Raw genomic sequence first — 25,021 nt, 5'->3', positions numbered from 1 at the left:
AAACAGTTCTTGTGTACAGGCTGTTTTGACAACACATTAAAACCGTAGCTGTTTATTTCACAAAGTGCTGTTGTATTATGACAAGTGCTCACTGTATATGACCCTTTTTGACGGGATCAAAAGTACCAGATTGGTCTAGAATAGGATTTTTGGTTACAGACAAAAACAAATAAAGCCACCACCATCAGTTCATAACTTGTTATAAAAATAAAATAAGGCCAATAACCTCAACATTACAGTGTGAAATGTATACTAGCACTTGGTGAAGCTAATGTTTGACATAAAGGGCAAGTGTAAATACAAAATCAAGGGTATAATTATAAAAACAGTTCTTGTGTACAGGCTGTTTTGACAACACATTAAAACCATGTTTATTTCACAAAGGGTGCTTGCGGTCACTGTATATGAAATCTGTCCCTCTCTGTCTCGCACTTCTTCAGCAGTCCCGATGCGATGGCCTTCACTGCCCTCATCGTCTCGGTGCAGGTCGGGCTGATCAGAGATTCAGGCAGGAGGAAGCCGAAGTATCCCGTGTCCCTCAGCTCAAATGCGAATGTGTAGGGGATACCGTTTCTGTAGGCCCAGTCTATGGAGCTGCCTGAGCTCACGTCTGTGGGAAAGAGAAACAGAGAAAGGGAAGCCCATTAAAGGGACCGTTTTGCAGAGCAGAAGTGGAGTAATACATAAAAACATAGATAAATAATGAATTCTCAGGTGATTTCTAGTTTCTGGCTACAGGCCACATACTTCAGATGCTCCTCTTGGAAACCACTACTGTGAGACATCCCATCTGTCAGAATGGATGGAACGTCATTTTTGAGTACAACGTTTTTGATTTTTTTTTTCTTTTAACATACAACTAAGTCCATAAACAAAGTCTACCACTTACATTCATGAAATAACCACATTGCAAACATTATAGACCAAGCAACATTAAATAAATAAAACAGTAAATCTGATGTATAATCCACAATTAAATTATGTATAGACCCTTAGTAGGAGTAGCTACATGAACAACGGCTTGTTTTAGCTTTGTTAGCATTACCTGAAGCTAACAGAGCTTCGCTAGCTAAGAAGTTTAGGTTACTACATAAGATGTAGGCCGATATAGCTAATTTAGCTTTAGCTAAAGCTAACGTAGCTAAAACGAGCCATCATTCACGTACCTACTTCTAAAACAGGTCTAGCTTTAGCAAACGTAGCATAATCTAACATGGCTAACATAGCTTCACTTGCTTTAGCTGTGTTATTTATGTAGATACATTACCTATGTACTTCATGTAGCTAATGTCATTCTGTAGCTTTAGATTTAGCTGTTTAACTATGTCTATGTAGCTTATATAGCTAACATAGCTTGCCTTGCTCTAGCTTTGTTATTTATGTAGATATATTACCTTTGTACCATATGTAGCTAATGTCAGATTTAGCTGCCTAACCTTGTCTATGTAGCTTATATAGCTAACGTAGCTTCACTTGCTTTAGCTTTGTTATTTATGTTATTTTACCTACTATGTAGTTTATGTAGCTAACGTCACTCTGTAGCTTAAGATTTAGCTACTCATCTATGTCTTTGTAGTTTATTTAGCTAACATAGCTAACATAGTTTTGCTAGCTTTAGATTTACAGCATCTGGATACCTTCCTAACCCTAACATAGTTTAAGTAGCTTAAGTAGCATTAGCTTTAACCGTAGCAATGTTGGTTGCATTAGAGTGTTATGGTGAAGGACAAGCTTTTTTATTATACAACCTGTTTACTTGGCTTTATTATACAATTTATAATTAGGGTTTGCAGGTAAGGTTTTTTGACTTTTTACTCTTACCCTAAAACTAACTTACCATAGGCTAAAGTTTATTCCAATTTTATTTGGAAAGTTTTAGCATGTTGGTTTCTTCTGCTGATAAAATGAGACTAAGACTTAATCTCAATTCACCCCCTCCTCCTACCATTTAGCTCTACCCTTACATTTTGCATGTTCACATCTAGAGATAGGGGGTCATCCACCTTTTGAGCACAATAAAGGGGTAGGATGGAGTGCATGGCCCTTCAAATGGAGATTTTTCAGAGGCAAACTCCAAACAGAGTGTTATTGTCACAGAGCCTTGCAAGAATCAAAAATTACGACAACAGTCTAACACCATGATTTAATATTTTAATATATTATGGTTCCTTTATCACTTGTATAAATTAATCTGAGGTCTGAATCTTAGTCTTAATTATACACTATAGCCTTACATGATTGCCTCTATAGTGGGACTTAATTGGCTGTAAATAAAAGTGGTAGTTTTTCTTCCACCCACCTCTTCCATACAGCACTGAATCAACAGTGTAAGCACCTTTCTGCAAATTAACACTTTCACCTCTGTTTTTTCTTTCAAGCACTTCTGTACTTTCACTAAAGCAGTGTTTAATCGCAGCGCTACTTTTAAGTGGTTCGAGTGGTTACTTTAGTCCTTTATCTATTCATGCAAAAAAGAAAGAGAATAATATAAGACAGAAGACACGAACATACAAAATGCACAAAAGAACTACCTAGGCCTGTGACGGAAAACCCACCTAAAAATTAAAATCAAAGCATTTCAAGTAACAAAACACAAATTCACACGAAGTCTGGACGCAAGAAGATAATCCAGCATACAAAGAATCAAATATTTTATTCCTACAGCATACTGCATTCAAAAACTGCTATGTGCTATCAAAAGAAGATCTTGTTTACAATAAAAATAGAACAGTATCTTTTCCAGATGAGTTGGTAATGACAAATCTATTGAACAAGAGGATTTTATTCTGCTCCAATCACTCAAATCCATACAACAACAACAGCAAGTTAGACAGGAAGCACAAAACATTAGGTGTGGCAGATTTCTATTTAACTTGTAAATGATATACAGATAAAGACGAGCACTCACACAGAGTAGTTGAGGCAGGCCCGTATCTGTACCTCACTCCATATGCAGAGTAGAGAGCCGTCACTGCATTATGAGCTGCTAATTCCTGCATAGAGAATACAAGGCTACTTCACTCATCATATTTAGGTCTCCACTGATGGATTCAGTGTTTAGCAACTTTAGCAAATGCACAGCCATACCATAGGTTATAGATTACATTTGTAATGTGATTTGGTTTGTCATGATGAATGTCTTACCACACAGCTGAAGTTGGGGATGGTGGCATACTTGTAGGAATAAGGGTAGAGCAGCATTTGGGCGTAGGCGTGGATGGAAATGTAGGCTTTAACATGTTTCTTGTGCTTGCGCAAGAACTTGGCGACGGCTTTAACCTCAGGTTCAGACTCGGGGAACGGCCCGCAGTACGTGTCATCACAGGGGTGAGAGGAGGCTCCTTCCTCTAAAAAGAAATATTTCATTAATCACAACAGAAGGTATTAGACAACATGCTGAGACACTAAGTCAGAGGTTGTCCAGAAGGCTTGGAAAATAATCTTCTTGACTTTTTTACATTACAGAAAATTTGTTGTGTGTTGAGAACAGCAAAAAAATTTAGCTCTGACTAAATCTGATAATTAAAGCAAAATTCTGGTTATATTATAAATTAAGAGTTACCCCATGAGAAGAACTTGAAGTGTTATGCACTTTTGCTACATTTCTTTGTCAGGGCTCTTTGGATCACTGAAATCAATCTGACACCTGTGATAATTATTTTGCCAGGTGAGGCTCTGGTCCAATACACACCTTGCTCCTCCCAATAAGCCCTCCATTTTGTGTTCTTATCTAGGGCGTGCAGATTCTTGTTGGAATAAAGGGGTAGGACGAGGTGCAAGGGGTTCATGGCCCTTTAAATAGACATTTTCAAGAGGCATACTCCAAACCAATTGTTATAGGTATTCTCCAAATGTAAGTAGTTTCCTCATAAGTACAGTTTTATAATGATGAGAATCCTACGATATCTTAAATGAATGTTGTTTCAGTGCGTTGGTGTTGTTTTTATTTCAAAGAAGCAGACATGCCGTTGAATATTTTATGTACTGCTGTCGATCACTACTGATAATGTACGAGAAACTTTAAAGGTTGTCCCATTTCATAAGGAGATTCTACCACTAAACCTTGTGTCGAGGGGCAAGGAGAGTCTCAAAAACAAGGGGTAGGGGTAATGGTGTCATTTGGAAATGGAACAGATGAGTCTTCCAGGAGTGATGACTCAGCAGAACCCCACTGCTGCCACCCACTACCACAGACTAAATTACGTCAAACACAGACTGTTTCCCCCCACACAAATATTTTACCCACAGCTTATATTCATTAACTGATTGAAAAAATAGGGCTTTCAAGTTTCTAGGTAATTTTCCTCAGAGTTCAGCCGGAGTTCACGTTTATCAAACTCACCACACCATTTCACCTTCCAGTTTCTGTTAGCATCCACCCCACGACAGTGGAACTTGTGGTTTTTGGATCTTGTTTTCCTCCAGAACCGATCCTACACAAAAAATAAAGACACTGTCATTTACCCTACTTACATACACTATATGGAAAAAAGTATTTGGCCACACCTGTTAGTTATTGAATTCAGTTATTGTTTCAATCAGACTTGTTACTACAGGTGTATAAAATCAAGCACATAGCCATGCCGTCTTCATTTGCAAACAAATGTGATACAAAATGGGTTTTTCCAATGGGCTCAATGACTTCAAACTTGGTACTGTGATTGATTAACCTGGCATGCTGGATAAATTTGTTTCACACATCCATATGGAAAACCACTCATACACAGCATTTGGGAAAGGACAGAGCCTTTGAAAAAACTTGGATGGTGATTGGATGAATGTTCTGTCTGTCAACTTTATGGGCCAATCAGAGCACCAAAACACATGATGTATCCGCTACCAAGGAGTAAACTCCATAGAGAACTGCATAACGCAAGCCATGGCAACTGGAGACATGTCAGTACGAGACTTTTGTCATTTCTGAAAAGATACAACTCAATGCTGTTCTTTGTTCTTCTTTTAATGAAGAAATGTTGTTAATATCTGATAAATCTGACGCTTTAGCAGCATCCCCGCTAATGTCTTCCGCCATATCTGCACCGGCCTCTTGTCGCTGCTTGCTTACGTCACATCTCCGCCATGCTTGAAAGCACTGGCCCTCGACGCTGATTGGTCCTATCACTTTCTAACCAGACCCAAACAATTCAGACGGGAGCTTTGCAAGATGGATTCATCAGTGAGAAACACAGAAACGGGCAAATCCATCTGCTTTGCAAGGTTATGTATTGATGCCACTTTTGCAATAAAGATGGTTCATACAATTGCATCCCTGCTGGATATTCCACAGTCAACTGTAAGTGATATTATTGGAAAATAGAAGCGTTTAGGAACAACAGCAATTCAGCTATGAATCAGACAACCATGTAAAATCACAGAGCAGAGTCAAGATCTGGAAAGGTGCATGATGCGTACAATGCTGGCTGATTCTGTAGCTGAAGAGTTCTGTACTTTTTCAACATGACTGCCCCAGAGCACAAAGCAAGGATAATAAAAACATGGTTTGATGAGTTTGGTGTGGATAACTCGACTGGCCCACAAAGAGCCCTGACCTCAACCCCATCCAGCACCTTTGAGATGAAATGGAACAGAGATTGCAAATCTTGTGGAAAGCCTTCCAAGAAGATTGGAAGCTGTTGTAACTATAAAAAGGGGCTCCAACTCTATATTAAAGTACATACATTACAGTCCCTACTGGCATAATGTCCAGGTGCCCAGATACTCCCAAAAATACTCACTGAGATTTCCTCACGGTAGCTGAATATACGCCGGCAGAGTTATGATGCTGATTTTAAGATAATGGCTAGAATGATCTAGGGATATAGTTGAAAAAACAGGGGATAGAGAGAATAGGGGATAACATACAGGTAAGGAGCTACAGACCAAATCCGAAAGGGGGCCATCTTCCCAAAGGACAATAGTCATTGTACATGGGGTAAGCTGGCAAAACCACTACTATTTTTCTTAAAATCAGGGGTTGTCTTATAATCAAGATCATTTCATAATCGGGCCAATATGGCCTTTGCTTTAATAACTGTAAGAATTCTGATCCACTAAGACACAAAGTATTTAGTGAACTGCCTAAAAATATCTAAATTGTGTGGGTAGGAGTGATGCGTGACTAGTTCTATTCTGAATGCTCATACTTGCATTTAAATCCCAAATCTTAGGACTACATTCTTTAAAGTTGCATGTTAACGTAGGAATCCATCTGTACAACATCTCAACAAAAACTCTGAAGAATAGCGATCAAGAGAAATTTTTAGGTCTAATCGTGTATGTAGTCAGGTGCACAGTACCGTAGTCCAGCTAAAGTGATATCCATCTACATTGAGGACGGGCATGATGTAGAAGCTGAGCTGGTTGAGCAGGCGTCTCATCACAGAGTCATACTGGTACGAGTTGATGGCCTAAAAATCATCAGAAATGACAATGTCAGTATGCGCCATGACTCAACTGTTATCTAATCATACAGTTGCATGCAATAACTATTCTTATTTTCAAACCTTGTGCATGCAAGTACAGTTCCTTCAGTGCAAAGCTACAGTAGGTTAATTTTTATGCTACTGATGAGGATTGGAGTGAGGCAATGTGGGCTAATACTGCTCATATATGCTCTTTAATCAGTCCCAGGCCAGGGTTAATAAGCTTAAAGCCTTCAACAAAGGTGGCACCCTGACCTCCAGTGGCCAACCTTTGTTACTACAATGAAGTGGAAACGTTTTTAAGGGCACAAACATGAGCCAGTTGTAGAAATACTACCATAAAAAGAACACGTTATATAGGAATAGAATGATGAAGAGGCTAGAAAAGTAAGACAACATTTTTTATTCCTAATTTTTCCTACAGATAAAGAAGACGCCGTTGAATTCTCAATATTTGTCCCTCTAATCCAGAGGTGTCAAACTCAATCACAACATGGGGCGGATTCTGGATTCAGGACTAACCTGAGGGCATAACAGGGTCACCTTTTAAACCAGAAATTGTCAACCTTGTTTCACCGGCAATAAAACATGAAAAAAAAAACCTTAGCACAGATGATAAATGATTCTGACATTTAAAAAGTTAAGATAAGTTTAAAGACTCAGAGTCAGAATGATGAGTCTGAAAGGTCAAAATATGAAATAAAATTTGTAATCATGAAATTAAAAGTCAAAATATGATTCAAATTTTTAAATTGTGAGTCTAAAAGGTCAAACCATGGGATTATGAAATCAAAGTTTGGAGTTGAATATATGTAGTAAAATAGAAAATAATTGGTTAAAAAGATCAAAATATCATTTGAAAATTAAAATTATGAATCTTAAAGCTCAAAATATTGTATGAGAAGTTAAACGTTATGAGTTGAAATGCTCAAAGTATGAAATTAAAAATCAAAATCCTAAATTTGTTTCATAATTGTGAGCTGCTGAATTGAAAATGTTAACTTAAAACACAAATTAATTTCTTTTCCCACATTCCTGACTTCTCTAAATATTTTTACTCCCAACTTTTTCAGATTTTGTGACTTAAAGATATCTTAAATCATCAAGGATAAGTAAAAATTTTTATACTTGAGGAAATCTGCAGACCTCATACTGATGGGCCAGTTATAATAGAAATATGAGATCATCCTGCCGGATTTAACTGTTCCATGGGCCAGATTTGGCCCCCGGGCCTTGAGTTTGACACCTGTGCTTTAATCCCTCTGTAGATTGGATTAATTGGGTACTAACTCATGTAGATTCTGTGAGATGGATAATGATCACATTTTCTCCTGATGCAAATAAATGCAAGGGTTTTGGGTGCGTTTCTAGATATCATGTCAATCAAAGCTGCTGTATTTATGATGGAGTAAAGTTTTGACTTATTCTTTAAAATGATTATGTTGAACACTTACTTGCTATCTATTTATCATGTATTGAATACATTGATTTACTTATAGTTTTAGGGCTTCAATTTGCCTCTACGCATTTTAAAATCCATAAAATTGGCCATGACTCAGAGCTCCAAATCAATAATCAAGGCCTTTTCTGATATTTATTGCATTCATTGATGGCAAACCCCACTCATACAGCATCTTGGCCATATAAAACAAACCATTTTAGGGTCTCACTGTTAATCTTAGCTGGTACTGAACTTAACAGTTCTAATTAAACTTTTGTAAATGTCCGGTTTATGTTTGTGTGGTTTAGTTTGGATTTCTTGTTAAAACCATTTTAAAACAAACGAATCAAGTTGTTTTTAAAATCAAATTTTCAAATGAGAGAAAAAAACAGATCACCTCTTTGACAAACCACTGGCAGAAGGCAGGTCCGATCCACTCTCGGGCGTGGACGCCGCAGTCAATCCACACAGATTTCTTCTGATGACGACTTCTTTTTCCTAGCTGACCGAAGACAAGAGCTGTCAGTTTGAACGTATGTGAGTGCGAACGTGTGCCCATCAATGTAATTTTTCATGTGCATGCCTTCTGCTTTCTCTCCTACCTGAAGCACATAAAGCGGTCGTCCCTCGTACGACTTCCCGACAGAGAACATGTCGACCAGGTCTGAGTGGGTTCTGTTCATGTCAAACATCCAGTTCTGGATCTTAAGGGGAAAACATTCTCATAAAGACCTTTTTGTTTCAATCAGTTCAACTGTTTGAATTTGATTTCATGTCTCTTTGTGCAAGAATAAAAACTGCAGAGAAACCTGTAGATGTGGGGTTTGGATTTGTCCAAAAATAGAGCATGCATTTCTTTTTAGTGTGCATGAGATAAGAGAGCGAAGACAAGTGAGAGAGATATCAAGGTTGGTGCACATCTTTGGCTTCACATCTACCTCTTCCAGAGAGTGGTACACCTCGTAGTCATACTGAGACTCTGACCGTCGCCTGCGAGATGAGCGATATCCTGTCTGCTTCTCAATTTCAGTCTGAAGATTGGAGATAAAAACCCTGTGATGGAAGAGACGCATAGAAAACCACAGTGAGAACATGTGACAACCATAATGACTGTCTAATAAAGGCTGTTTTTAATATAGCAATTAATGGCTGATTTCATCGTAATAATGATTTGTTGTTTAACCACATTCCTAAATTTAGTGTTTTCCATTTTATTAAAACAGTTTTAAGTCCATAGCAACAATGTGAAGTATTTTAAACAGCATCTGGGTCAAATGAAAGCAATCAATGAGTTACAATTTACAGTACTTATAAAAATATTCACTCCTCCGGATGTTTTACCCTTTTATTTATTTGATAAATCAGTCATGCTCAATAGAATTCTTTTTTCAGATTTTTTTTTTTTTAAACTGTTTATGTCAATGTGAAAACAGATTTCTGCAAAGTAATGTCAATAAAACAAAAAATATGTAAGATAAAAAAATTGATTGCATTAATATTCACCCCCCTTTAAAGTGACTGACCTTATTAAACAGAGGTCCAGTCAATCGGTGCTAGTAGTCTCACAATAAGAGAAATGGGGACCACCTGAGTGAAGTAAATGTGTCTCAGGTGATCGTAGTATAAAGACAACAGTGTCTGGAAGGTCCAGTCACTGGTTAATCAGTTTCCCTGGCTACCATTACACTATAAAGACAAAAGAACACTCAAAGTAACTTAGAGAAAACGTTACTGAAAAGTTTGGGGGATGTTTAACCTTGCAAAGCAGATGGATTCACCCGTTTCAGTGTTTCTCACTGGTGAATCCGTCTTGCAAAGCTCCAATTTGGACCATTTGGGACAGGAGCAATCAGCGTTGAGGGGCAGTACTTTTGGGCGCAGCAGAGTCGTGACGTAAGCAAGCAGCGACAAGAGGCTGGTGCAATTATGGTGGAACAGATTAGCGTGGATGATGGTACAGCACCAGTTTTATCAGAACTTGACAAAATTTCTTTGGTAAAAGAAGAACAAAGAACAGCACTGAGTTGTTTTCTTTTCAAAAACAACAAAAGTAGTGTACTGACATGTCTACAGTCGCCATGGTTCACGTTATGCAGTTCTCTATGGAGCTGTTTTACTCCTCAGTCGCGGCTTGGTCACGTGTTTTGTTGCTCTTATTGGACTGTAGAGATGTAACAGACAGAACATTTATCCAATCATCCTCCAGCGTATTTTTTTTCAAAGGCTCTGTCCTTTCCCAAATGCTGGCTATGAGAGATTTTCCAGATGGATGTGTGGAACAAATCCATCTGGTGTGTCAGGTTAGGGAATGTTAAGTGCATTGAAAAATTCCTTTTCATATCCATCCTTAGTTCAATCCATCACCAAGAAAGGAATATGGCACGTGTAAATCTGTATAGATCAGGCCGCCCTCACAAACTGAGTGGCCGTGCAAGAAGGAGAGTAGTAAGAGAGGCCACCAAGACACCTATGACTACTCTGAAGGAGTTACAAGCTTCAGCCGCTGAGATGGGAGAAACTCTGCAGACAACAACTGTTGGCTGGGTTCTTCACCAGTCAAAGCTTTATGGGAGAAAGAGAAAGTCACTGTTGAAGAAAAAGCCACAGTAGTCACTGAAATTATTAGGACTGGGTGTATAAATCTTAAAACTGTTCATTAAGTTTTTATTTTCAGGGAATTGTTCATCTTCAGAGAGTTAGATCTTTAAAACTAAACGTTTTTAGGTTTTATGTTGTGGTTTTTCTTAGAAAAAAGGAATTTGTTTGCAAAAATGTGAATGACAGTGCATTTGTCGTACATTTACACATTTTTTCATGTTGATGTGTAAGGTGAGGGGTAGGTGGGGCCTGAAAATATTTTCACCTGCCAAAGGCGGGCAGACGGACAGAAATGCTTTAAAGGCAACAAGGTGAATGTTCTGGAGTGACCGAGTCAAAGAGTCTCCAGATGCTTACAGCATATGGTTAGAAGAAAAGGTGAAAACAGCGGTATACATACTCCTGTCCCAACTCTTTATACCAGGGGTTCTCAACTTTTTCAGCCCGCAACCCCCAAAATAAAGGTGCAAGAGACCAGAGACCCTCACTGTACCTGAAGGTGGTTGAACACAGTTATGCACAATCAAGAATAGTTATGTGCAGACAAGGCCGCCCATAAGGGGATAAAAGGGAGAGCTTTCTGGCGCCCAGCCAAACTGGGGGCCCATGGAGGTCAACAAAACCGTGGTCTATTGTAGAGTTAGGCTGTGATATCCAAATGTCATATCTAACCTGAAAAATAACCACTGTTATCAATAAATAAATATCTTTTTCTATTCATTTGTGTAGTAAAAAGCCTTCTTAAAAATGTAAATCCCTTTTGTTAAAAAAGATTTTAATGGTTTCAAATTGCTAAAGTTTGTTAATAATGACAAAAAATGGTAGAAAAAGGTGATGAAGTTGGATTTTTAAAGTAGCAGAAATGGGTTAGAAGTGGCAAAAATTAGATAAAAAATTGCAAAAATAGGTAAAAATGGGTAAAAGTGGCAAAAATGGGCATAAATAGTTGTAAAAAGGAGTTAAAATGTGGCTGCTATGGCTTTAAATTGGCAAAAATTGGTAAAAATTTGGTGAAATGGGATGAAAAATTAATATAAACTGGCAAAAAAATTGTAAACTATTGGTTAAAAAAGCAAAATTGGACATATCAAATGGTGAAATTGGGTTAAAATTAGATAAACTGGGTGTAAAAAGTAGTTAAAAGGGGTTAATAGTAGCAGTTATGTGTCAACAGAGGGAACATTAAACTTTAGTGGCGATAATTGTTTTAGAAGTGGCAAAAACAGGCAGAAAAAATGGTGGAAAGAGTTTAAAACTGACAAAAATAGGCGTTAAATAGTAAAGATGTGTTAAAAAATAATGAAAAGGGGTTAAAAAAAAAACAAAATTGGTGTAAAGGGGCAACAGTATAGTTTAAAAATTATTCTTAGAGTTTTAGGACAACTGGAGACCCCCTCTCAGTGTGTCACGACTCCAATGGGGGTCTCTACCCCAAGGTTGAGATTCACTGCTTTAGAACATGTTTCTAGCATCAAATTCAGAAAGTGTTTAAGTGTTTATATTTTCACAATACAGTTCATTTAATCACGTTGACTTCGTGCTGTGTTCAGTTAAATTTGGGTAGCACAGTATTTGTAAATCACTGTATTCTGTTTTAATCCATATTTACACAATGTCCCAACTTTTTTGGAATTATTTTTAAGTCATTAGCTTGTTTATAGCTCTCACATTTCTACCACTCCTGTTTATCAGTAAACAAAATGTGTTTGCAGCCATCCAGAAGCCAAACGATCAGCATCATTATCTGTACATAGACTGCTCTCTGTCTCCTCACCTCCCACTCCAACTTAAACCAGACGGTGCGGTCTGTTTTCATAGCAGCTATGTGGGCAGCCTCTTAAAGTGTACTTTTCCCCTACAAGGTTCTTATACACTCATTTCTATCTAACTAGTCAGTATCTCTTAGGATTTATATCCCTGACAGTGAAATATCTGAGGCCTAATTTCCTCAAACCCCAGCCACACACCAAAGGCTGTCTCATGCAGTGTAAAGCATTATAAAAAAAATCCTCAGCCAGTCAACACAGAGTAGAAAAAAACCCTGCATCCTCAGATCTGCAGCTCCTCCCTCAGGACAGAGATGACAATGGGATTCTTTCTAACCGCGGCCGCTTTGATAAAGCTCCATCATTTCAGCGTTAATTTCGATGAGGGATGGGGCGGTGAGATGAAAGGGTTTGGAGACTGGGAGAGGGGCTCTGCAGTACTCTCTGTCCCAGCTTTTGCATGCAAACTGGGGCCAAGTCTACATGTGCAAAGTCTGGCCAGGGGAAGCTGCGTAACTGTAGCACCCTTTGGTTAACAGATGTGTTTCAGGGGTATACAAACTCTGCTAACAAGATGAACAAATGCATGAGAGTACACAGGCAGACATAGTGTAGTATGCTCTGTATTAACAGTCTTACCGATAGTCAATCCGCTCCTGCTTTAAGTGCGTGTGTAAGCCTCGAGTGTCGTTGCGTTTCACGTGAACGTCTACTGTGGCATTTTGTCTGATGAGAGCTGCACTGTTGGGCTGCCAAAGGTCCACCTAAAGAATCGACAAACATACAAAATCAGTGGCTGCAGAGACGCAAACAACCAGCAGGACTTGCGAGACAGCAAAAACTCTTAAATTAATGCAAAAATTCAAGTCTAGACACCAAAATTTAGTAGTGATGGGCACCTGTAATGCCTCTGCTACTGCAATAATTTGTCCGAGTGCTGACCTGATGTAATATAATCAAGGTCACTTACACTCTGATACTTGGATATTTTGCTTTTGGTGAGACCCTTTTGGTCTGTTTGTTTGCTTGCTTTGTCCTCTGAAATCCTTTTATGTCAAAAGTCTATTTCTTTCTTATTTTCATATTCTTCTTCTTATTATTATTATTATAATATTTTTTTTGTGTCTGGGAAAAATTGTTTGTGTGCGCCAGCCACACTAAAGAGAAGTAATTGTTGCAGCTGGAATGTTAAGAAAAAAAAGAACATGTCTAAAGGATAAATTATTAAAAAGAAAAGCATGTGAATATGGCATATTTATGTAACATGCTTGTTATGTTCAAATAAAGAATACGTTTTAAAAAAATCAAGTCTGATGGTGATAAATGTCTAAAACTGATTAATTTTAATTGCATCAATTTACAAGGGACAATCTGTGTTGTACTTTTGCATAGCAATTTTTTGTGCAGACAGAAGAGGAAAGGTACACTACATGGACAAAAGTATTTGGCCACACGTGTTAAATATTGAGTTCAGGTGTTTCAATCAGATCTGTTGACACAGGTGTATAAAATCAAGCAGCTAGCCATGTAGTCATCATTTTCAAACTTTTGTGATATAAAATGGGTCGTTCTGAAAATCTCAGTGACTTCAAGCATGGTGCTGTGATGGATGCCACCTTTGCAATAAGACTGTGAAATTTCATCCCTGCTGGATATCATAGACGGTTTAACCATGAGGCAAAGCTAGGCAATTGCCTGGGGCCTCGTCCATAAGGGAGGCCTCGAGAATTTTCCTAGGTTTGTTTTTCTACAATTATAGCTCACTTATCTTTTGAGAGGGACCTGGATGCAGCCGAGGACCATCCACTTCACACCGGAAATCAGTGCCGCCATAACTCGTCTTCGAATTCCGGAAGCCATTTGAACTGAACATCTTCTTCATTGTTTTCTTTGTGCATCACCACCATATTAACAGAGGCAACTCTGCCACATAAGGAAATACAAGTAGACGAAAAATACATGACTTTTTAGACTAACAAGTACAGCATAACATAACGTTAATTTAAATAAATCGATTTATGCTCCAAATTCAAGTATCACTCTGCACAGACATAATATGAAACAGGAGATTGGCTGGCTGGCCTGACATTAACGTCACCGCCATGTTGCCAGGGGCAAGTCCGCTACGTCATTAAAAACAGTAGACAAGGATTATGCAGGTTTTTGGAATAAAAGGCACAAATGATCAAATTATTTATATATATATATATATATATATATATATATAAAAATCTATAAATTAAAATACACATATCTATACGTTATGAAACTGTATTATATATAAAATTATTTTATTTCAAATCATGGAGTACAACTTTTTATTTTACTGAGAAAATAAAAGAAAGCGTATTCTGCTTTTATGTTTCACTATCAGTTATTATTTTAATATGGATCATTTATTATAAATGATTCATTAAAATCCATGTAATCTAGACCATTGAGCTTTTCTATTTCGAAAACATGCACAATCCTTGGCTACTGTATTGAATGACGCAGCAGACTTGCCTCTGGCAACATGGCGGCGTGGTCGGCGTCCGGCCAGCCAACCAATCTCCCGTCACTTAGTGCTCAGTAATGTGTGAATTTCGATCAAAAATCGATTCATTAAAATTAATGTAAAGTTATCGCTGTGCTTGTTAGTCTGAAAACTCTGATTTTTTGTCTACTTCTATTTCCTTATGTGGTGGACCTGCCTCTATCAATAAGGCGGTGACACACGGAGAAAACAATGAAGAAGACGTTCAGTTCAAGTGACTTCCGGTATTAGAAGACGAGATACGGCGGGGATTTTCCAACTTCCGGTGTGAAGTGGAGGTCCTCGGCTGCATCTAGGTACTCCTGTGTATCTGTATACAGGCTGCATGATTTTTCAGACGGAAGGAGAAGGGTTTATTTGGTCTAATTTTGATCTTTTAAGATGAAGAACTTAACCACTGTGACTCTGCTCTCCCATTGAGTCTTGTCCTGTCCACACCTCTGACTGGTTTCTTGCATGTGGGCCTTAACGAATGTCAGAGCAAGAGGTTTTTGCCTTGTAAAACCAAACTTTGGATGCTGTTCTTTTTTCTTCTTTTAAAAAAGAAATGTTGTCAAGCTCTGATTAAACCGATGCCATAGCAGCTCCATGTTAATCTCTTCCACCTTACTTGCATCCGCGTCTTGTTGCTGCTTGCTAATGTCACGACTCCACTTCTGAAAGTACAGCCTCTTGCTCCTGATTGGTCCTGTCACTTTCTTACAGGGCCCAATCTGTTCAGATGGGAGCTTTGCAAGATGGGTTAGCCAGTGAGAACCACGGAAACGGGTGAATCCACCTGCCATACAAGGTTAACGCTTCCAACTTTGTGGCAACAGTTTGTGGAAGCCCCTTATCTATTCCAACATGACTGTGCCCCAGTGCACAAAGCAAGGTTTGAGGAGTTCAGTGTGGAACTTGACTGACCCACAAAGAGCCTCAATACCATTGAGCACCTTTGGGATGAACTGGATGATTGCAAGCCAGGCCTTCTGGTCCAACATCAGTGCCTGACCTCATAAATGCTGCTCCATTCTCAGCACATGCCCAAGCCATCTCAAGCGTCTAAATGTGATCTCTTCAATAATGCTCTGGGTACTTGTTCTCTTGTAGAGTTGCTTGTTGGAGATTTTGTTTGGCCAAAAGATCTGGCATATACGTCTGAGGCATCCATTGTGAAAAACTTACAGTGTCCTCATGTCTGTTTTTACAACTCTCCAACTCCCTGAGCCATACAGGAGGGCAGCTTTCATATTGCTGTTATACATGAGTACCTTTATTTTTAGGCTGTATTTTTTGGACCTCCAGATGAAATGGAGAAGGGAAAAGGCAGACCTTGGCCTACATGTGCTTGTAGAAAAACATAGGCAAGCCTTTTATTCTCTAGATTCTCTATGCATGGGATGCATGTATGCCAACATGTAAGCCAAAATGAAAATCAAGTTGTGTGGCTTTCAGGATGCACATCTCACATGGCCAGTCTGAAATGGGCTTGAGGCAGTGCTCACATTCTGTGGATGCACATACTGCATCTCTCCTTATTTTTGATCCACAAACTTTTTCTGCTCTAAATGCAGAAATAGTTTAGGAAAATCTCATTGAGACCTGCCTTATTTGTCAAATATGTGACAGCAGCAGGTTTGTCCAAGGGACTAGATAGGGTAGTCTTGCACTGAAAGATCAATAGTTTATAGTAGTTTACTTTGTTTTTATAATTTCATCATGCATGTTACGCTTTGCAAACATCCTTATGGTGGATTTGTAAATCAGAACAGCCTTTAAAGTAGTGCCATCCTGATTCTGAGGCTCATGGGTCATCAGTCCTGTATGACTTTGGGAAAAGAGGCCAAGTAGAGCCACAATTTATTCATGTTTGAAACATGCTTTTACAGTTTACAGCCCTCTAGCATCCTCATGGAGACACCTTTTCATTATTTCTCATCATTCCTCTCTTGTGCTTTTTTCATTGAAATGTAAACATTCATAATATCTACAGTATCAGTCTTTCAGGCAGGAAGAATATCCTCACTGTGATGGATGACCACACTCGACTGCTCCCTGTCTCGCTGTTTTCAAATCGCTGTCCCCGTCCTCTGTCACCCATCTCTCTTTCTATCAACAGTGTCACGCCTCACTCTGTCTGTGACTTGGTGTTTAAGTGTCACAGAGAGCCCAATGAGGAACTGTGGGCTGGTGTGAACAGAATATTAAGTTTTACACTTTGCCTGCCATTTAGAAAGAAAACAAAACAAAAACGTCTTTTAAAAAACCCTCAAATCGTCGTCGATATAAGCCAGAGTGCGAGTGGGTGTGAAGGGGATAAAAGAGTACACTGACCTTCATATGTCTCAGAATTTTCTTGAGCACATGGACCTCCTGGTCATCACTCGGAGTGATCCTGAAGACTTGATCACTGTAAAAGAGTAGAGAGCCTTTAAGTGTCAGATTACAACCTGGATCAAAGTGCCCTAAAGGCTTTTTAACAGCACTGAAATTCACTTGAACAGGCCTTGGATCCATTTTCTCCCATTTTCTAAAACACTGGAGCCATGCAGTCACGGATCATTCAAGCACCCTTTGAGCTGACTGGAGGTGACAATTATAATAGCAGGTGTTTGACAGTGTAGAGGGCGGCTCCTCATTTGTAGTGATATAGATGACAGGGTCAAACCTCAGTCAAACAATCAGAGTGAGACATCATTAAAGGATTATATTTCATTGTTTCCAGCTCTGCAGGTAACACCTGGATCTGTTCTTTGTTGGATAAGGACTCCAGAAACAAGGACCAGATGCTCATGTGGCTGCTGGTATAGATGTGACAAAAAACGAGAAAATATCTCATGGAAAAACTTTTGAAAAATCATCAGTATCTACTTTAAAAGCTCTACCAAACTGACACTGAATCTCTGAATCAGATTTTTTCCTTTATGATTTCTTGAAACATTTTCAAATAAATTTTTCAGCAGATATAAACACAATGGTCACATGGTACAAAAATCCCCTAAACAATGTCTGATTTAAAGAGATTTAAGAGCGCTAAGAGGGTATTATTATGCAACCAATACTAAAACAGACAAAAAACACTGAAAGGACATTTGAAAATTTGAACATTTTTAGCAGCTTTAAGCTGGTTTAAATCATCAGATCAATCTCAGTTTCTACATGTTAATAAGTCTTCTATGCACACCACAGTTATGGGGTTCCACAAGGTTCTGTGCTTGGACCCATTCTTTTCACTTCCTCTAAGGAATAATATGAGGAACCATGCTGTGCAGATGATGCACAACTATGCATATCTAAGAAGCCCAATAATAGAAATCTGCTACAAAAACTAGAGGCATTTCTTTAAGACATTAGGTCCTGGATGACCAGAAATGGCTTGCTTCTTAACACAGATTATTATGCTTGGCCCCAAACACCACAGAGAGTCTGTTTCAAATGGACTGCCTTAGACGGCATTAGCCTGGCCAGCACCACTGGAAGAAACCTAGGAGACCCATCTGATAAGGATGTGTCCTTTAACACCCGAATGCAAAGATCAACTGAATGATAAATTTAAAAAAAAGAAGGAAGTTATCTAAACAAGATGTTGCTGCTAGACATCTTTGTGACTGTTTTAATTAAGAGCCCCCTGGTGGCAGGACGTATAGGCTGAGCAGAAGATTCCTGCACAAAAAGGCAGAGTTATTGGGGGCATTAGTTGTTTTACTAATAATTCCCTGTAAATTCTCCTAAATGCCTTATTTCTGTTCACTAAAACCAAAGCTGTAAGCTCATATAGAAGCTTTAGATCCTCTTAAACCACATCTTAAATATCAGCCATGAACAAAAGAAAGCTGCTCTTCATCCTCAGCATGAATTTTACCTAGATCTACTTTTCTCTCTGCAGGTCCCAGTCCTTTAAAGCGAACAAACTGCCAGTTATTCATGACACTCTCTAACTTATAGACCTCTATTGTACTCTGTTCCCTGTGTATGTGCCAGGTAGTATATCTGTCTACTTTCATGCTGTTTCCTCCTCTCTCAGATTTATTTCAAAGGGCTTTTTTACAAAGTGCCACACAGGAAGTTGGGCCCCACCAAACAAAGGTGGCAGCAGGCCGCTCTGAGGTTTGAGGAACAAAAGGGACCGGGATGTCCCATGTGAGCAGCCACGCTATTTCAGATTACATCCGCTAACCAAAACCTGCTGGCTTCCATGGCGACAGCAGTGACAGAAAACAGACGTGACAGTGAGGTGGTATAGTTTTTGGCGATTAAACATTGCTGGGATGGGATAAAATTAGGATAACTAAATTTAAAGCAATGTTTGGTGAAGTATCTTTAAGTTTTTTCTGACATATTAGACAAACATGTTTACATTTCAACCAAATGAGAAAGACCACTTCTTCTTTTCACTCATGCAAAATGAAGTTACTACTGGCACACAAAGGGGCTGAAACCCCCATCTGTCTCTTGGTGATTCTCCAAGATGATGTTTTGGTTTAAGTGTTTCCCTGGCAAAAGCCTTTTGCTTTGCATCAGCCAGCTGCAGGGCTTTCTGAGCTGAAGCTGTCCTCAAGTTGACTGTCTATTGATTTCCACAGAGGGACTCTCTCAGGGATGGAAGCAATTTGCTTTATAGAGCAGGCTTGGTAGTCATTTCAAACTGAATGACTCAATAAAATCAACATTTCTGCAGTTACAATGCTACAATGTTTTAGTGCATGAGAAGGAATTATTTTAAAAAATTAAAGCTTTAACCTCCTAAGACCTGGCATCCACTTTAATATTTATCCTTTATTTTAGCAGGGGAAAACCCACTGAGACCAAGGTCTCTCTTCCAGGGGTGCCATGCAGCATGTAATATGAGGACATTACATTCTGGTTTTCTTACAACATTGGAATTTGGGGAATTCATCTTTGAATTTTGGGAATAGGGAGGCAGGGTGTTTGGGAATCCTGGAATTTTATAACCTGACATGCCAGATGGATTTGTTTCACATATTCATCTGGAAAACCTTCAATGCTGAGCGTTTGGGAAAGGGCGGAGAATTAAAAAAAAACTTGGAGTGTGATTGGATGACTGTTCTGTCACACCTTTACGGGGCCAATCAGAGCATCAAAACAAATGACGTGGCTGCTATGGAGGTGTGTGTGCACAGCTACTGAGGAATAATGCAAAACATGTGACTGTAGAGTAGACATGTTAGCACACGACTTCTGTCGTTTTTGAAAAGAAAACAACTCACTGCTGTTCTTTTTTCTTCATTTAACGAAGAAATGTTGTCGCGCTTTAGCAGCAGCCACGCTAATGTCTTCCCCATAATTGCACCGGCCTCTTGCTGCTGCTTGTTTACGTCCCGACTCCGCCACGCTCAAAAGTACTGCCCCCTGTCGCTGATTGGTCCTGTCAGTTTTTTACCAGGTCCAAACAGTTCAGATGGGAGCTTTGCAAGATGGTTTCGCCAGTGAAAAATAAAGAAATGGGCGTATCCATCTGCTTTGCAAGGTAAGGAATTTTATGGAAAATTCAGGGAATTTTAAGGATGTTCTGGGAGTCTAAGAAAATATATTTGAGGGGTTTGTTTTGAGAAACTGGGCAAATTTTAAACATTTTGGGAATTGATATTATATTTTTGATAATCTTTTAAAGATTATAATATATCTAAAGAACATATGCACAAATGTTGTAGTAGTTTATATGTGAAAATATATTTAAAACTTTGCACAGGAATGGTAGGTAGTTTTTTGTTAAGTTTAGAGCATTTGTGTTGATATTTGACATGATTTTTGGTCAGAAATAACTTCTGTTGGGTGCGCAGATTGATGAGTGGTTTAAGGCGCTACCCATGTAAGCGGGTGGCGTGGGATCGGATCCGGCCTGTGGCCCTTTACCGCATGTCTCTCCCCACTCTCATCCCTGTTTCTGAGTCTACTATCCTTTCTCTATCTAATGAAGGCATGAGAAGGCCCAGAAATAAATCTTAAAAAAAATAATAATCATTTCTGTTTAAAGACAAGGCTGAGCTTTTAATGATCAGGTTCTTCTCATCCCCAATAAGAGAAAGAAACTAAAAATGCATTCCCAACAAGAGCTCACGTCTCATTTTTAAGACTGTGGGGGCTCAAAGGGACATTCTGGAGTTTATCCAAGATAGATAAGTTTTTAAGACATAACAGGAGGGGAGTCCAGCAGAGTTGGCTCCCTTTGCCTTCTACTTAATTACACCCAAAGCTCTTTAGAAAGTCACACCACCACCATAAACCCTAACATGCTTTCTACATGTAAGTGCATTTGACTAAATATGTCCCTTTAGGAAAATCTCTGTCCTGTCCAAGACCAGGCTTGAGTGTGGCTATTTTTGGAGCTAGTGGAGAGGTGTGAGCCCTATATTAAGACCCATAAACACTCAGACAGGTATGCCAGGACTTTTGTAAAAATAACTGGACAAATTCGCGCTTTCTTGTGATCTCAGAAACACATGGCTACAGGAGGAGTGGGGGCAGCTGCCATGTTGCAGCTATAATTTAGTAATTAATGCTTTGACAGGCTTGTGTTGCAGCATGCATCCTCTGTGTGCCTATCATGGGTGATCTGCATGCCTCTGTGCAGCACAGTGCAGCAGATACTGACTTATCAAAGCGGCATCTGACAACAAGGCTAGTCCAGAGTGAAATAAAAGCCCTATATTATGTCTCAAACTGGGAAAGACGGTCAAAACAAAAACTTTCTTTGTTCATTCTGTCTGCTATAAACACAAGATAAAGCCCTGATCTTGGAAAGTCCGCAAAACACCCACTTCTGGTTCAACGGTGCACTTCTCCTGCAGAATGAGGACTCCGGTGAGTCCCAGAAATGAATGAGTGCCTTTTCTACTCACCCTGCGTAGCGGTTGTTGTACAGATAGGCACCGACGGGACATAGCACGTTGCTGCAGATTATCACACCAGCCAGTAAAACTGAAGCGCGAAACGCGCCCCTGTGGTCCGGTACCATCCTCTGCCAGCAGATCAAAGCCAAGATGAGTTTACTTCACGGTCTGCACGCCAATTTATCAAAGAAGAAGAGTAACTGAAACTGGAAGGGCTTGATCCAGAGCAACATCAGGAAATTGCTCACTTTGTTGTCGGCGCGCGCTCTCCAGGAGAAGTTATCCCTCTGACACAGAAGGTACAAAAGGGGCCAAAGTCAGTCATCTGGTACACGGGAAGCATTTGCCACCTCTTTTGAAGCTGCGGAGGGGACTGCAGGGTAGCACAGCTTTTTTTAAACGAGGAGGACCTGAGTCACGTGGGCTGGTGTCTGCGAAGTTGGTAACTGGATCCCTGTTATCTGGTGCTCACTCATTGGATGATCGATAGTCAATGGACAAAGTGTCAATGTGTCAGTCCACACATGTACAACGGCTCAATACATGTTTACTAGTGCATCTCAAAAATTAGAATATCATGAAAAAGTTCAATTTTTTGTCACTCTTCTCTGAAAGTGAAAACCATAGACTCATTACACATAGAGTGAAGTATTTCAAGCCTTTATTTTTTTGAAATGTTGATGATTATGGCTTACAGATAAGAAAACCCAAAATTCAGTGTCTCAAAAAATTAGAATATTGTGAAAAAGGTCAATGTTGCAAAGTCATGGTGTTACACCTTAATCAGCTAATGAACTCCAAACACCTGCAAAGGTTTCCTGAGCCTTTAAATGGTCTCTCAGTCTGGGTCAGTAGGCTACACAATCATGGGGAGGACTGCAGACTTGACGGATGTCCAGAAGACAGTCATTGACACCCTCCACTAGGAGGGTAAGGTCAAAGGTCATTGCTAAAGAAGCTGCTTGTTCACAGAGTGCTGTATCCAAGCATATTCATAGAAAGTTGAGTGGAAGGAAAAAGTGTGGTGCACCAGCACAAGGGATAACCGCAACCTTGAGAGGATTTTGTCGAGCAAAATCCATTCAAGAACTTGGGGCAGCTTCACAAGGAGTGGACTGAGGCTGGAGTCAGCGCATCAAGAGCCACTATCCACAGATGGATCCTAGACATGGTCTACAAATGTGGCATTCCTCGTGTTAAGCCACTCCTGAACCAGAGACAACGCCAGAAGCGTCTTACCTGGGCTGTGGAGAAAAAGAACTGGACTGTTGCTCAGTGGTCCAAAGTCCTCTTTTCAGATAAAAGTACATTTTGCATATCATTTGGAAATCAAGGTCCCAGAGTCTGGAGGAAGAGTGGAGAAGCACAGAATCCACGTTGCATGAAGTCCAGTGTGAAGTTTCCACAGTCAGTGATAATTTGGGCTGCCATGGCATCTGCTGGTGTTGGTCCACTGTGTTTTCTGAAGTCCACAGTCAACGCAGCCATCTACCAGGACATTTTAGAGCACTTCATGCTTCCTTCTGCTGACAATCTTTATGGAGATGCTGATCTCATTTTCCAGCAGGACTTGGCACCTGCCCACACTGCCAAAGGTACCAAAAGCTGGTTAAATGACCATGGTGTTACTGTGATTGATTCTGACCTGAACCCCATAGAGAATCTACGGGGTATTGTCAGGAGGAAGATGAGAGACGCCAGACCCAACAATGCAGATGACCTGAAGGCCGCTATCAAAGCAACCTGGGCTTCCATTACACCTGAGCAGTGCCACAGGCTGAGCGCCTCCATGCCACGCCGCATCGATGCAGTAAATCATGCAAAAGGAGGCCCAACCAAGTATTGAAGGCATAGAAATGAACATACTTTTCAGAAGCCTGACATTTCTGTTGAAAATATCCTTTTTTTATTGATCTTATGTAATATTCTAATTTTTCGAGACACTGAATCTTGGGTTTTCTTATCCGTAGGCCATAATCATCAACATTTCAAGAAATAAAGGCTTGAAATACTTTACTCTGTGTGTAATGAGTCTATTTTATATATTGGTTTCACTTTCAGAAACAAGTGACAAAAAATATTGAACTTTTTCATGATATTCTAATTTTTGAGATGCACTAGTACATCAGATTACTGCGCATGTCTCTTTCATTATTATGATTATTATGGGATGCATATGACTTTACTAAACATAACTCATCTTCATCTCGCAACTACAAAAACGTATTGTCTTGTAAAAAAAAAAAAAAAAAAAGGCAGTCTGGGAAACATGGGTGTAGCTAGGGATTCAGGGCCCCTAGAAAGAATATTACACTGGGCCCCCCTTAACTGGCTTGCAAAGCAACAAATGTTGCCTCATTTTTACTGATATCACTGCATTTTAATGTATTTTAGAACCATAATTTCCCCATTTATGAGCATTATTTTTACTAAATTTACTTGCATTATTTTGCAGTGCTGGACCACACCATTTGGACAGTTTTAAGGAAGCAGGTGCCTCCAGTATTGTGTTTTTCTCTATTTCAGTGATAACGTGTGATCCCCAGAAAACCTTAAATAAAGGGAAACTTTGACCTCAAAAATTCACAGTCACATTAATCAGCTTTTTTCCCACACTGTTACAGCTGGCTTTGATTGTCAACTTCTAAATTTGTCTCTATATTTTCATTGCCTTTAATTTCTTTTCTTTTTTTTGCCACTTTTAATCAATTTTTTCTGCTCTAAGCCCACTTTTGTCACTTCTTTTTGTCCAGTTTTTGACTCTTTTATCCTGCTTTTTACTATTTGCAATTTTTTTTCCCCATTTTTGCCAATTGTCTCCCACTTAAGCTGCTTTTTGCCATTAAATGCCACTTTTTCCCCAAATTTTTGCCACTCTTTGCTGTTTTTGCCCATTCTCTCAACTTTGGCTGCCTTTTAGTCACTTTCATCTCATTTTTTGTAATGTTTTTACCACTTTTTGACCATTTTTGCCACCTGTAACACATTTTTTGTCATTTCTCACCCACATTTTGCCACTTTCTGTACTTTTTGATGCTTTTCTCCCCCATTTTTGTCACTTTCCACCCAGTATTTGGCTTTTTATGCTGATTTTGCCTCTTTTCACCCTTTTTGACCATTTTGCCCCCTTTATCTTATTTTTATTGCCACTTTAACCCATTTTTGCCACTTTTCACCACTTAGACTGAGGCTCTTGTAAAGGTATTTTCAACAGTTTGGCTCTTTGGTTGAGCGGGGTTGAGTAACGCTGCTCTATCTGATACAAATTTCAGTCCGTTGACCAATTCATTTAGTCACTTTTGATTCAAAAATGACACTAAATACTAAGAAAAGTAAATTAGATCACACTTTTTTTTGTAGGCTTCTCAAGGGCCCCTTCCTACTGTGGGCCCGGGTAATCAGTACCCTTTCTCCCGCCGCGCTAC

At 39.3% G+C, this 25,021-nt stretch overlaps 1 protein-coding gene across 1 annotated transcript; it reads right to left on the bottom strand.

Annotated features, from left to right (window-relative positions):
- Positions 1 to 395: 395 nt before the first annotated feature.
- Positions 396 to 21,979, bottom strand: cpa6 (carboxypeptidase A6). Its single transcript, XM_041814377.1, has 11 exons — positions 21,606 to 21,979; positions 17,080 to 17,155; positions 12,867 to 12,991; positions 8,802 to 8,916; positions 8,466 to 8,567; positions 8,261 to 8,365; positions 6,297 to 6,407; positions 4,343 to 4,433; positions 3,145 to 3,347; positions 2,909 to 2,993; positions 396 to 610 (listed from the first exon to the last, which is right to left on the bottom strand). Exons 1-11 carry the CDS (start codon positions 21,719 to 21,721, stop codon positions 396 to 398), a joined length of 1,344 nt encoding a protein of 447 aa, XP_041670311.1. The 5' UTR covers positions 21,722 to 21,979.
- Positions 21,980 to 25,021: the final 3,042 nt, after the last annotated feature.

Source organism: Cheilinus undulatus, linkage group 19 (assembly GCF_018320785.1).
Source record: "Cheilinus undulatus linkage group 19, ASM1832078v1, whole genome shotgun sequence".
Classification (NCBI taxonomy): domain Eukaryota; kingdom Metazoa; phylum Chordata; class Actinopteri; order Labriformes; family Labridae; genus Cheilinus; species Cheilinus undulatus.
This window is presented reverse-complemented; position numbering and strand designations above follow the sequence as displayed.

Bases quoted from the DNA above. Each gene is read 5' to 3' on its own strand.
- cpa6 (XM_041814377.1), bottom strand. From the start codon at position 21,721: ATGGTACCGGACCACAGGGGCGCGTTTCGCGCTTCAGTTTTACTGGCT. The intron at 17,156-21,605 runs GTGAGTAGAAAA...ACTCTTTTACAG, and splicing joins TACAACAACCGCTACGCAGG to TGATCAAGTCTTCAGGATCA. The intron at 3,348-4,342 runs GTGAGTTTGATA...ATTTCTTTTTAG, and splicing joins CTGGAAGGTGAAATGGTGTG to AGGAAGGAGCCTCCTCTCAC.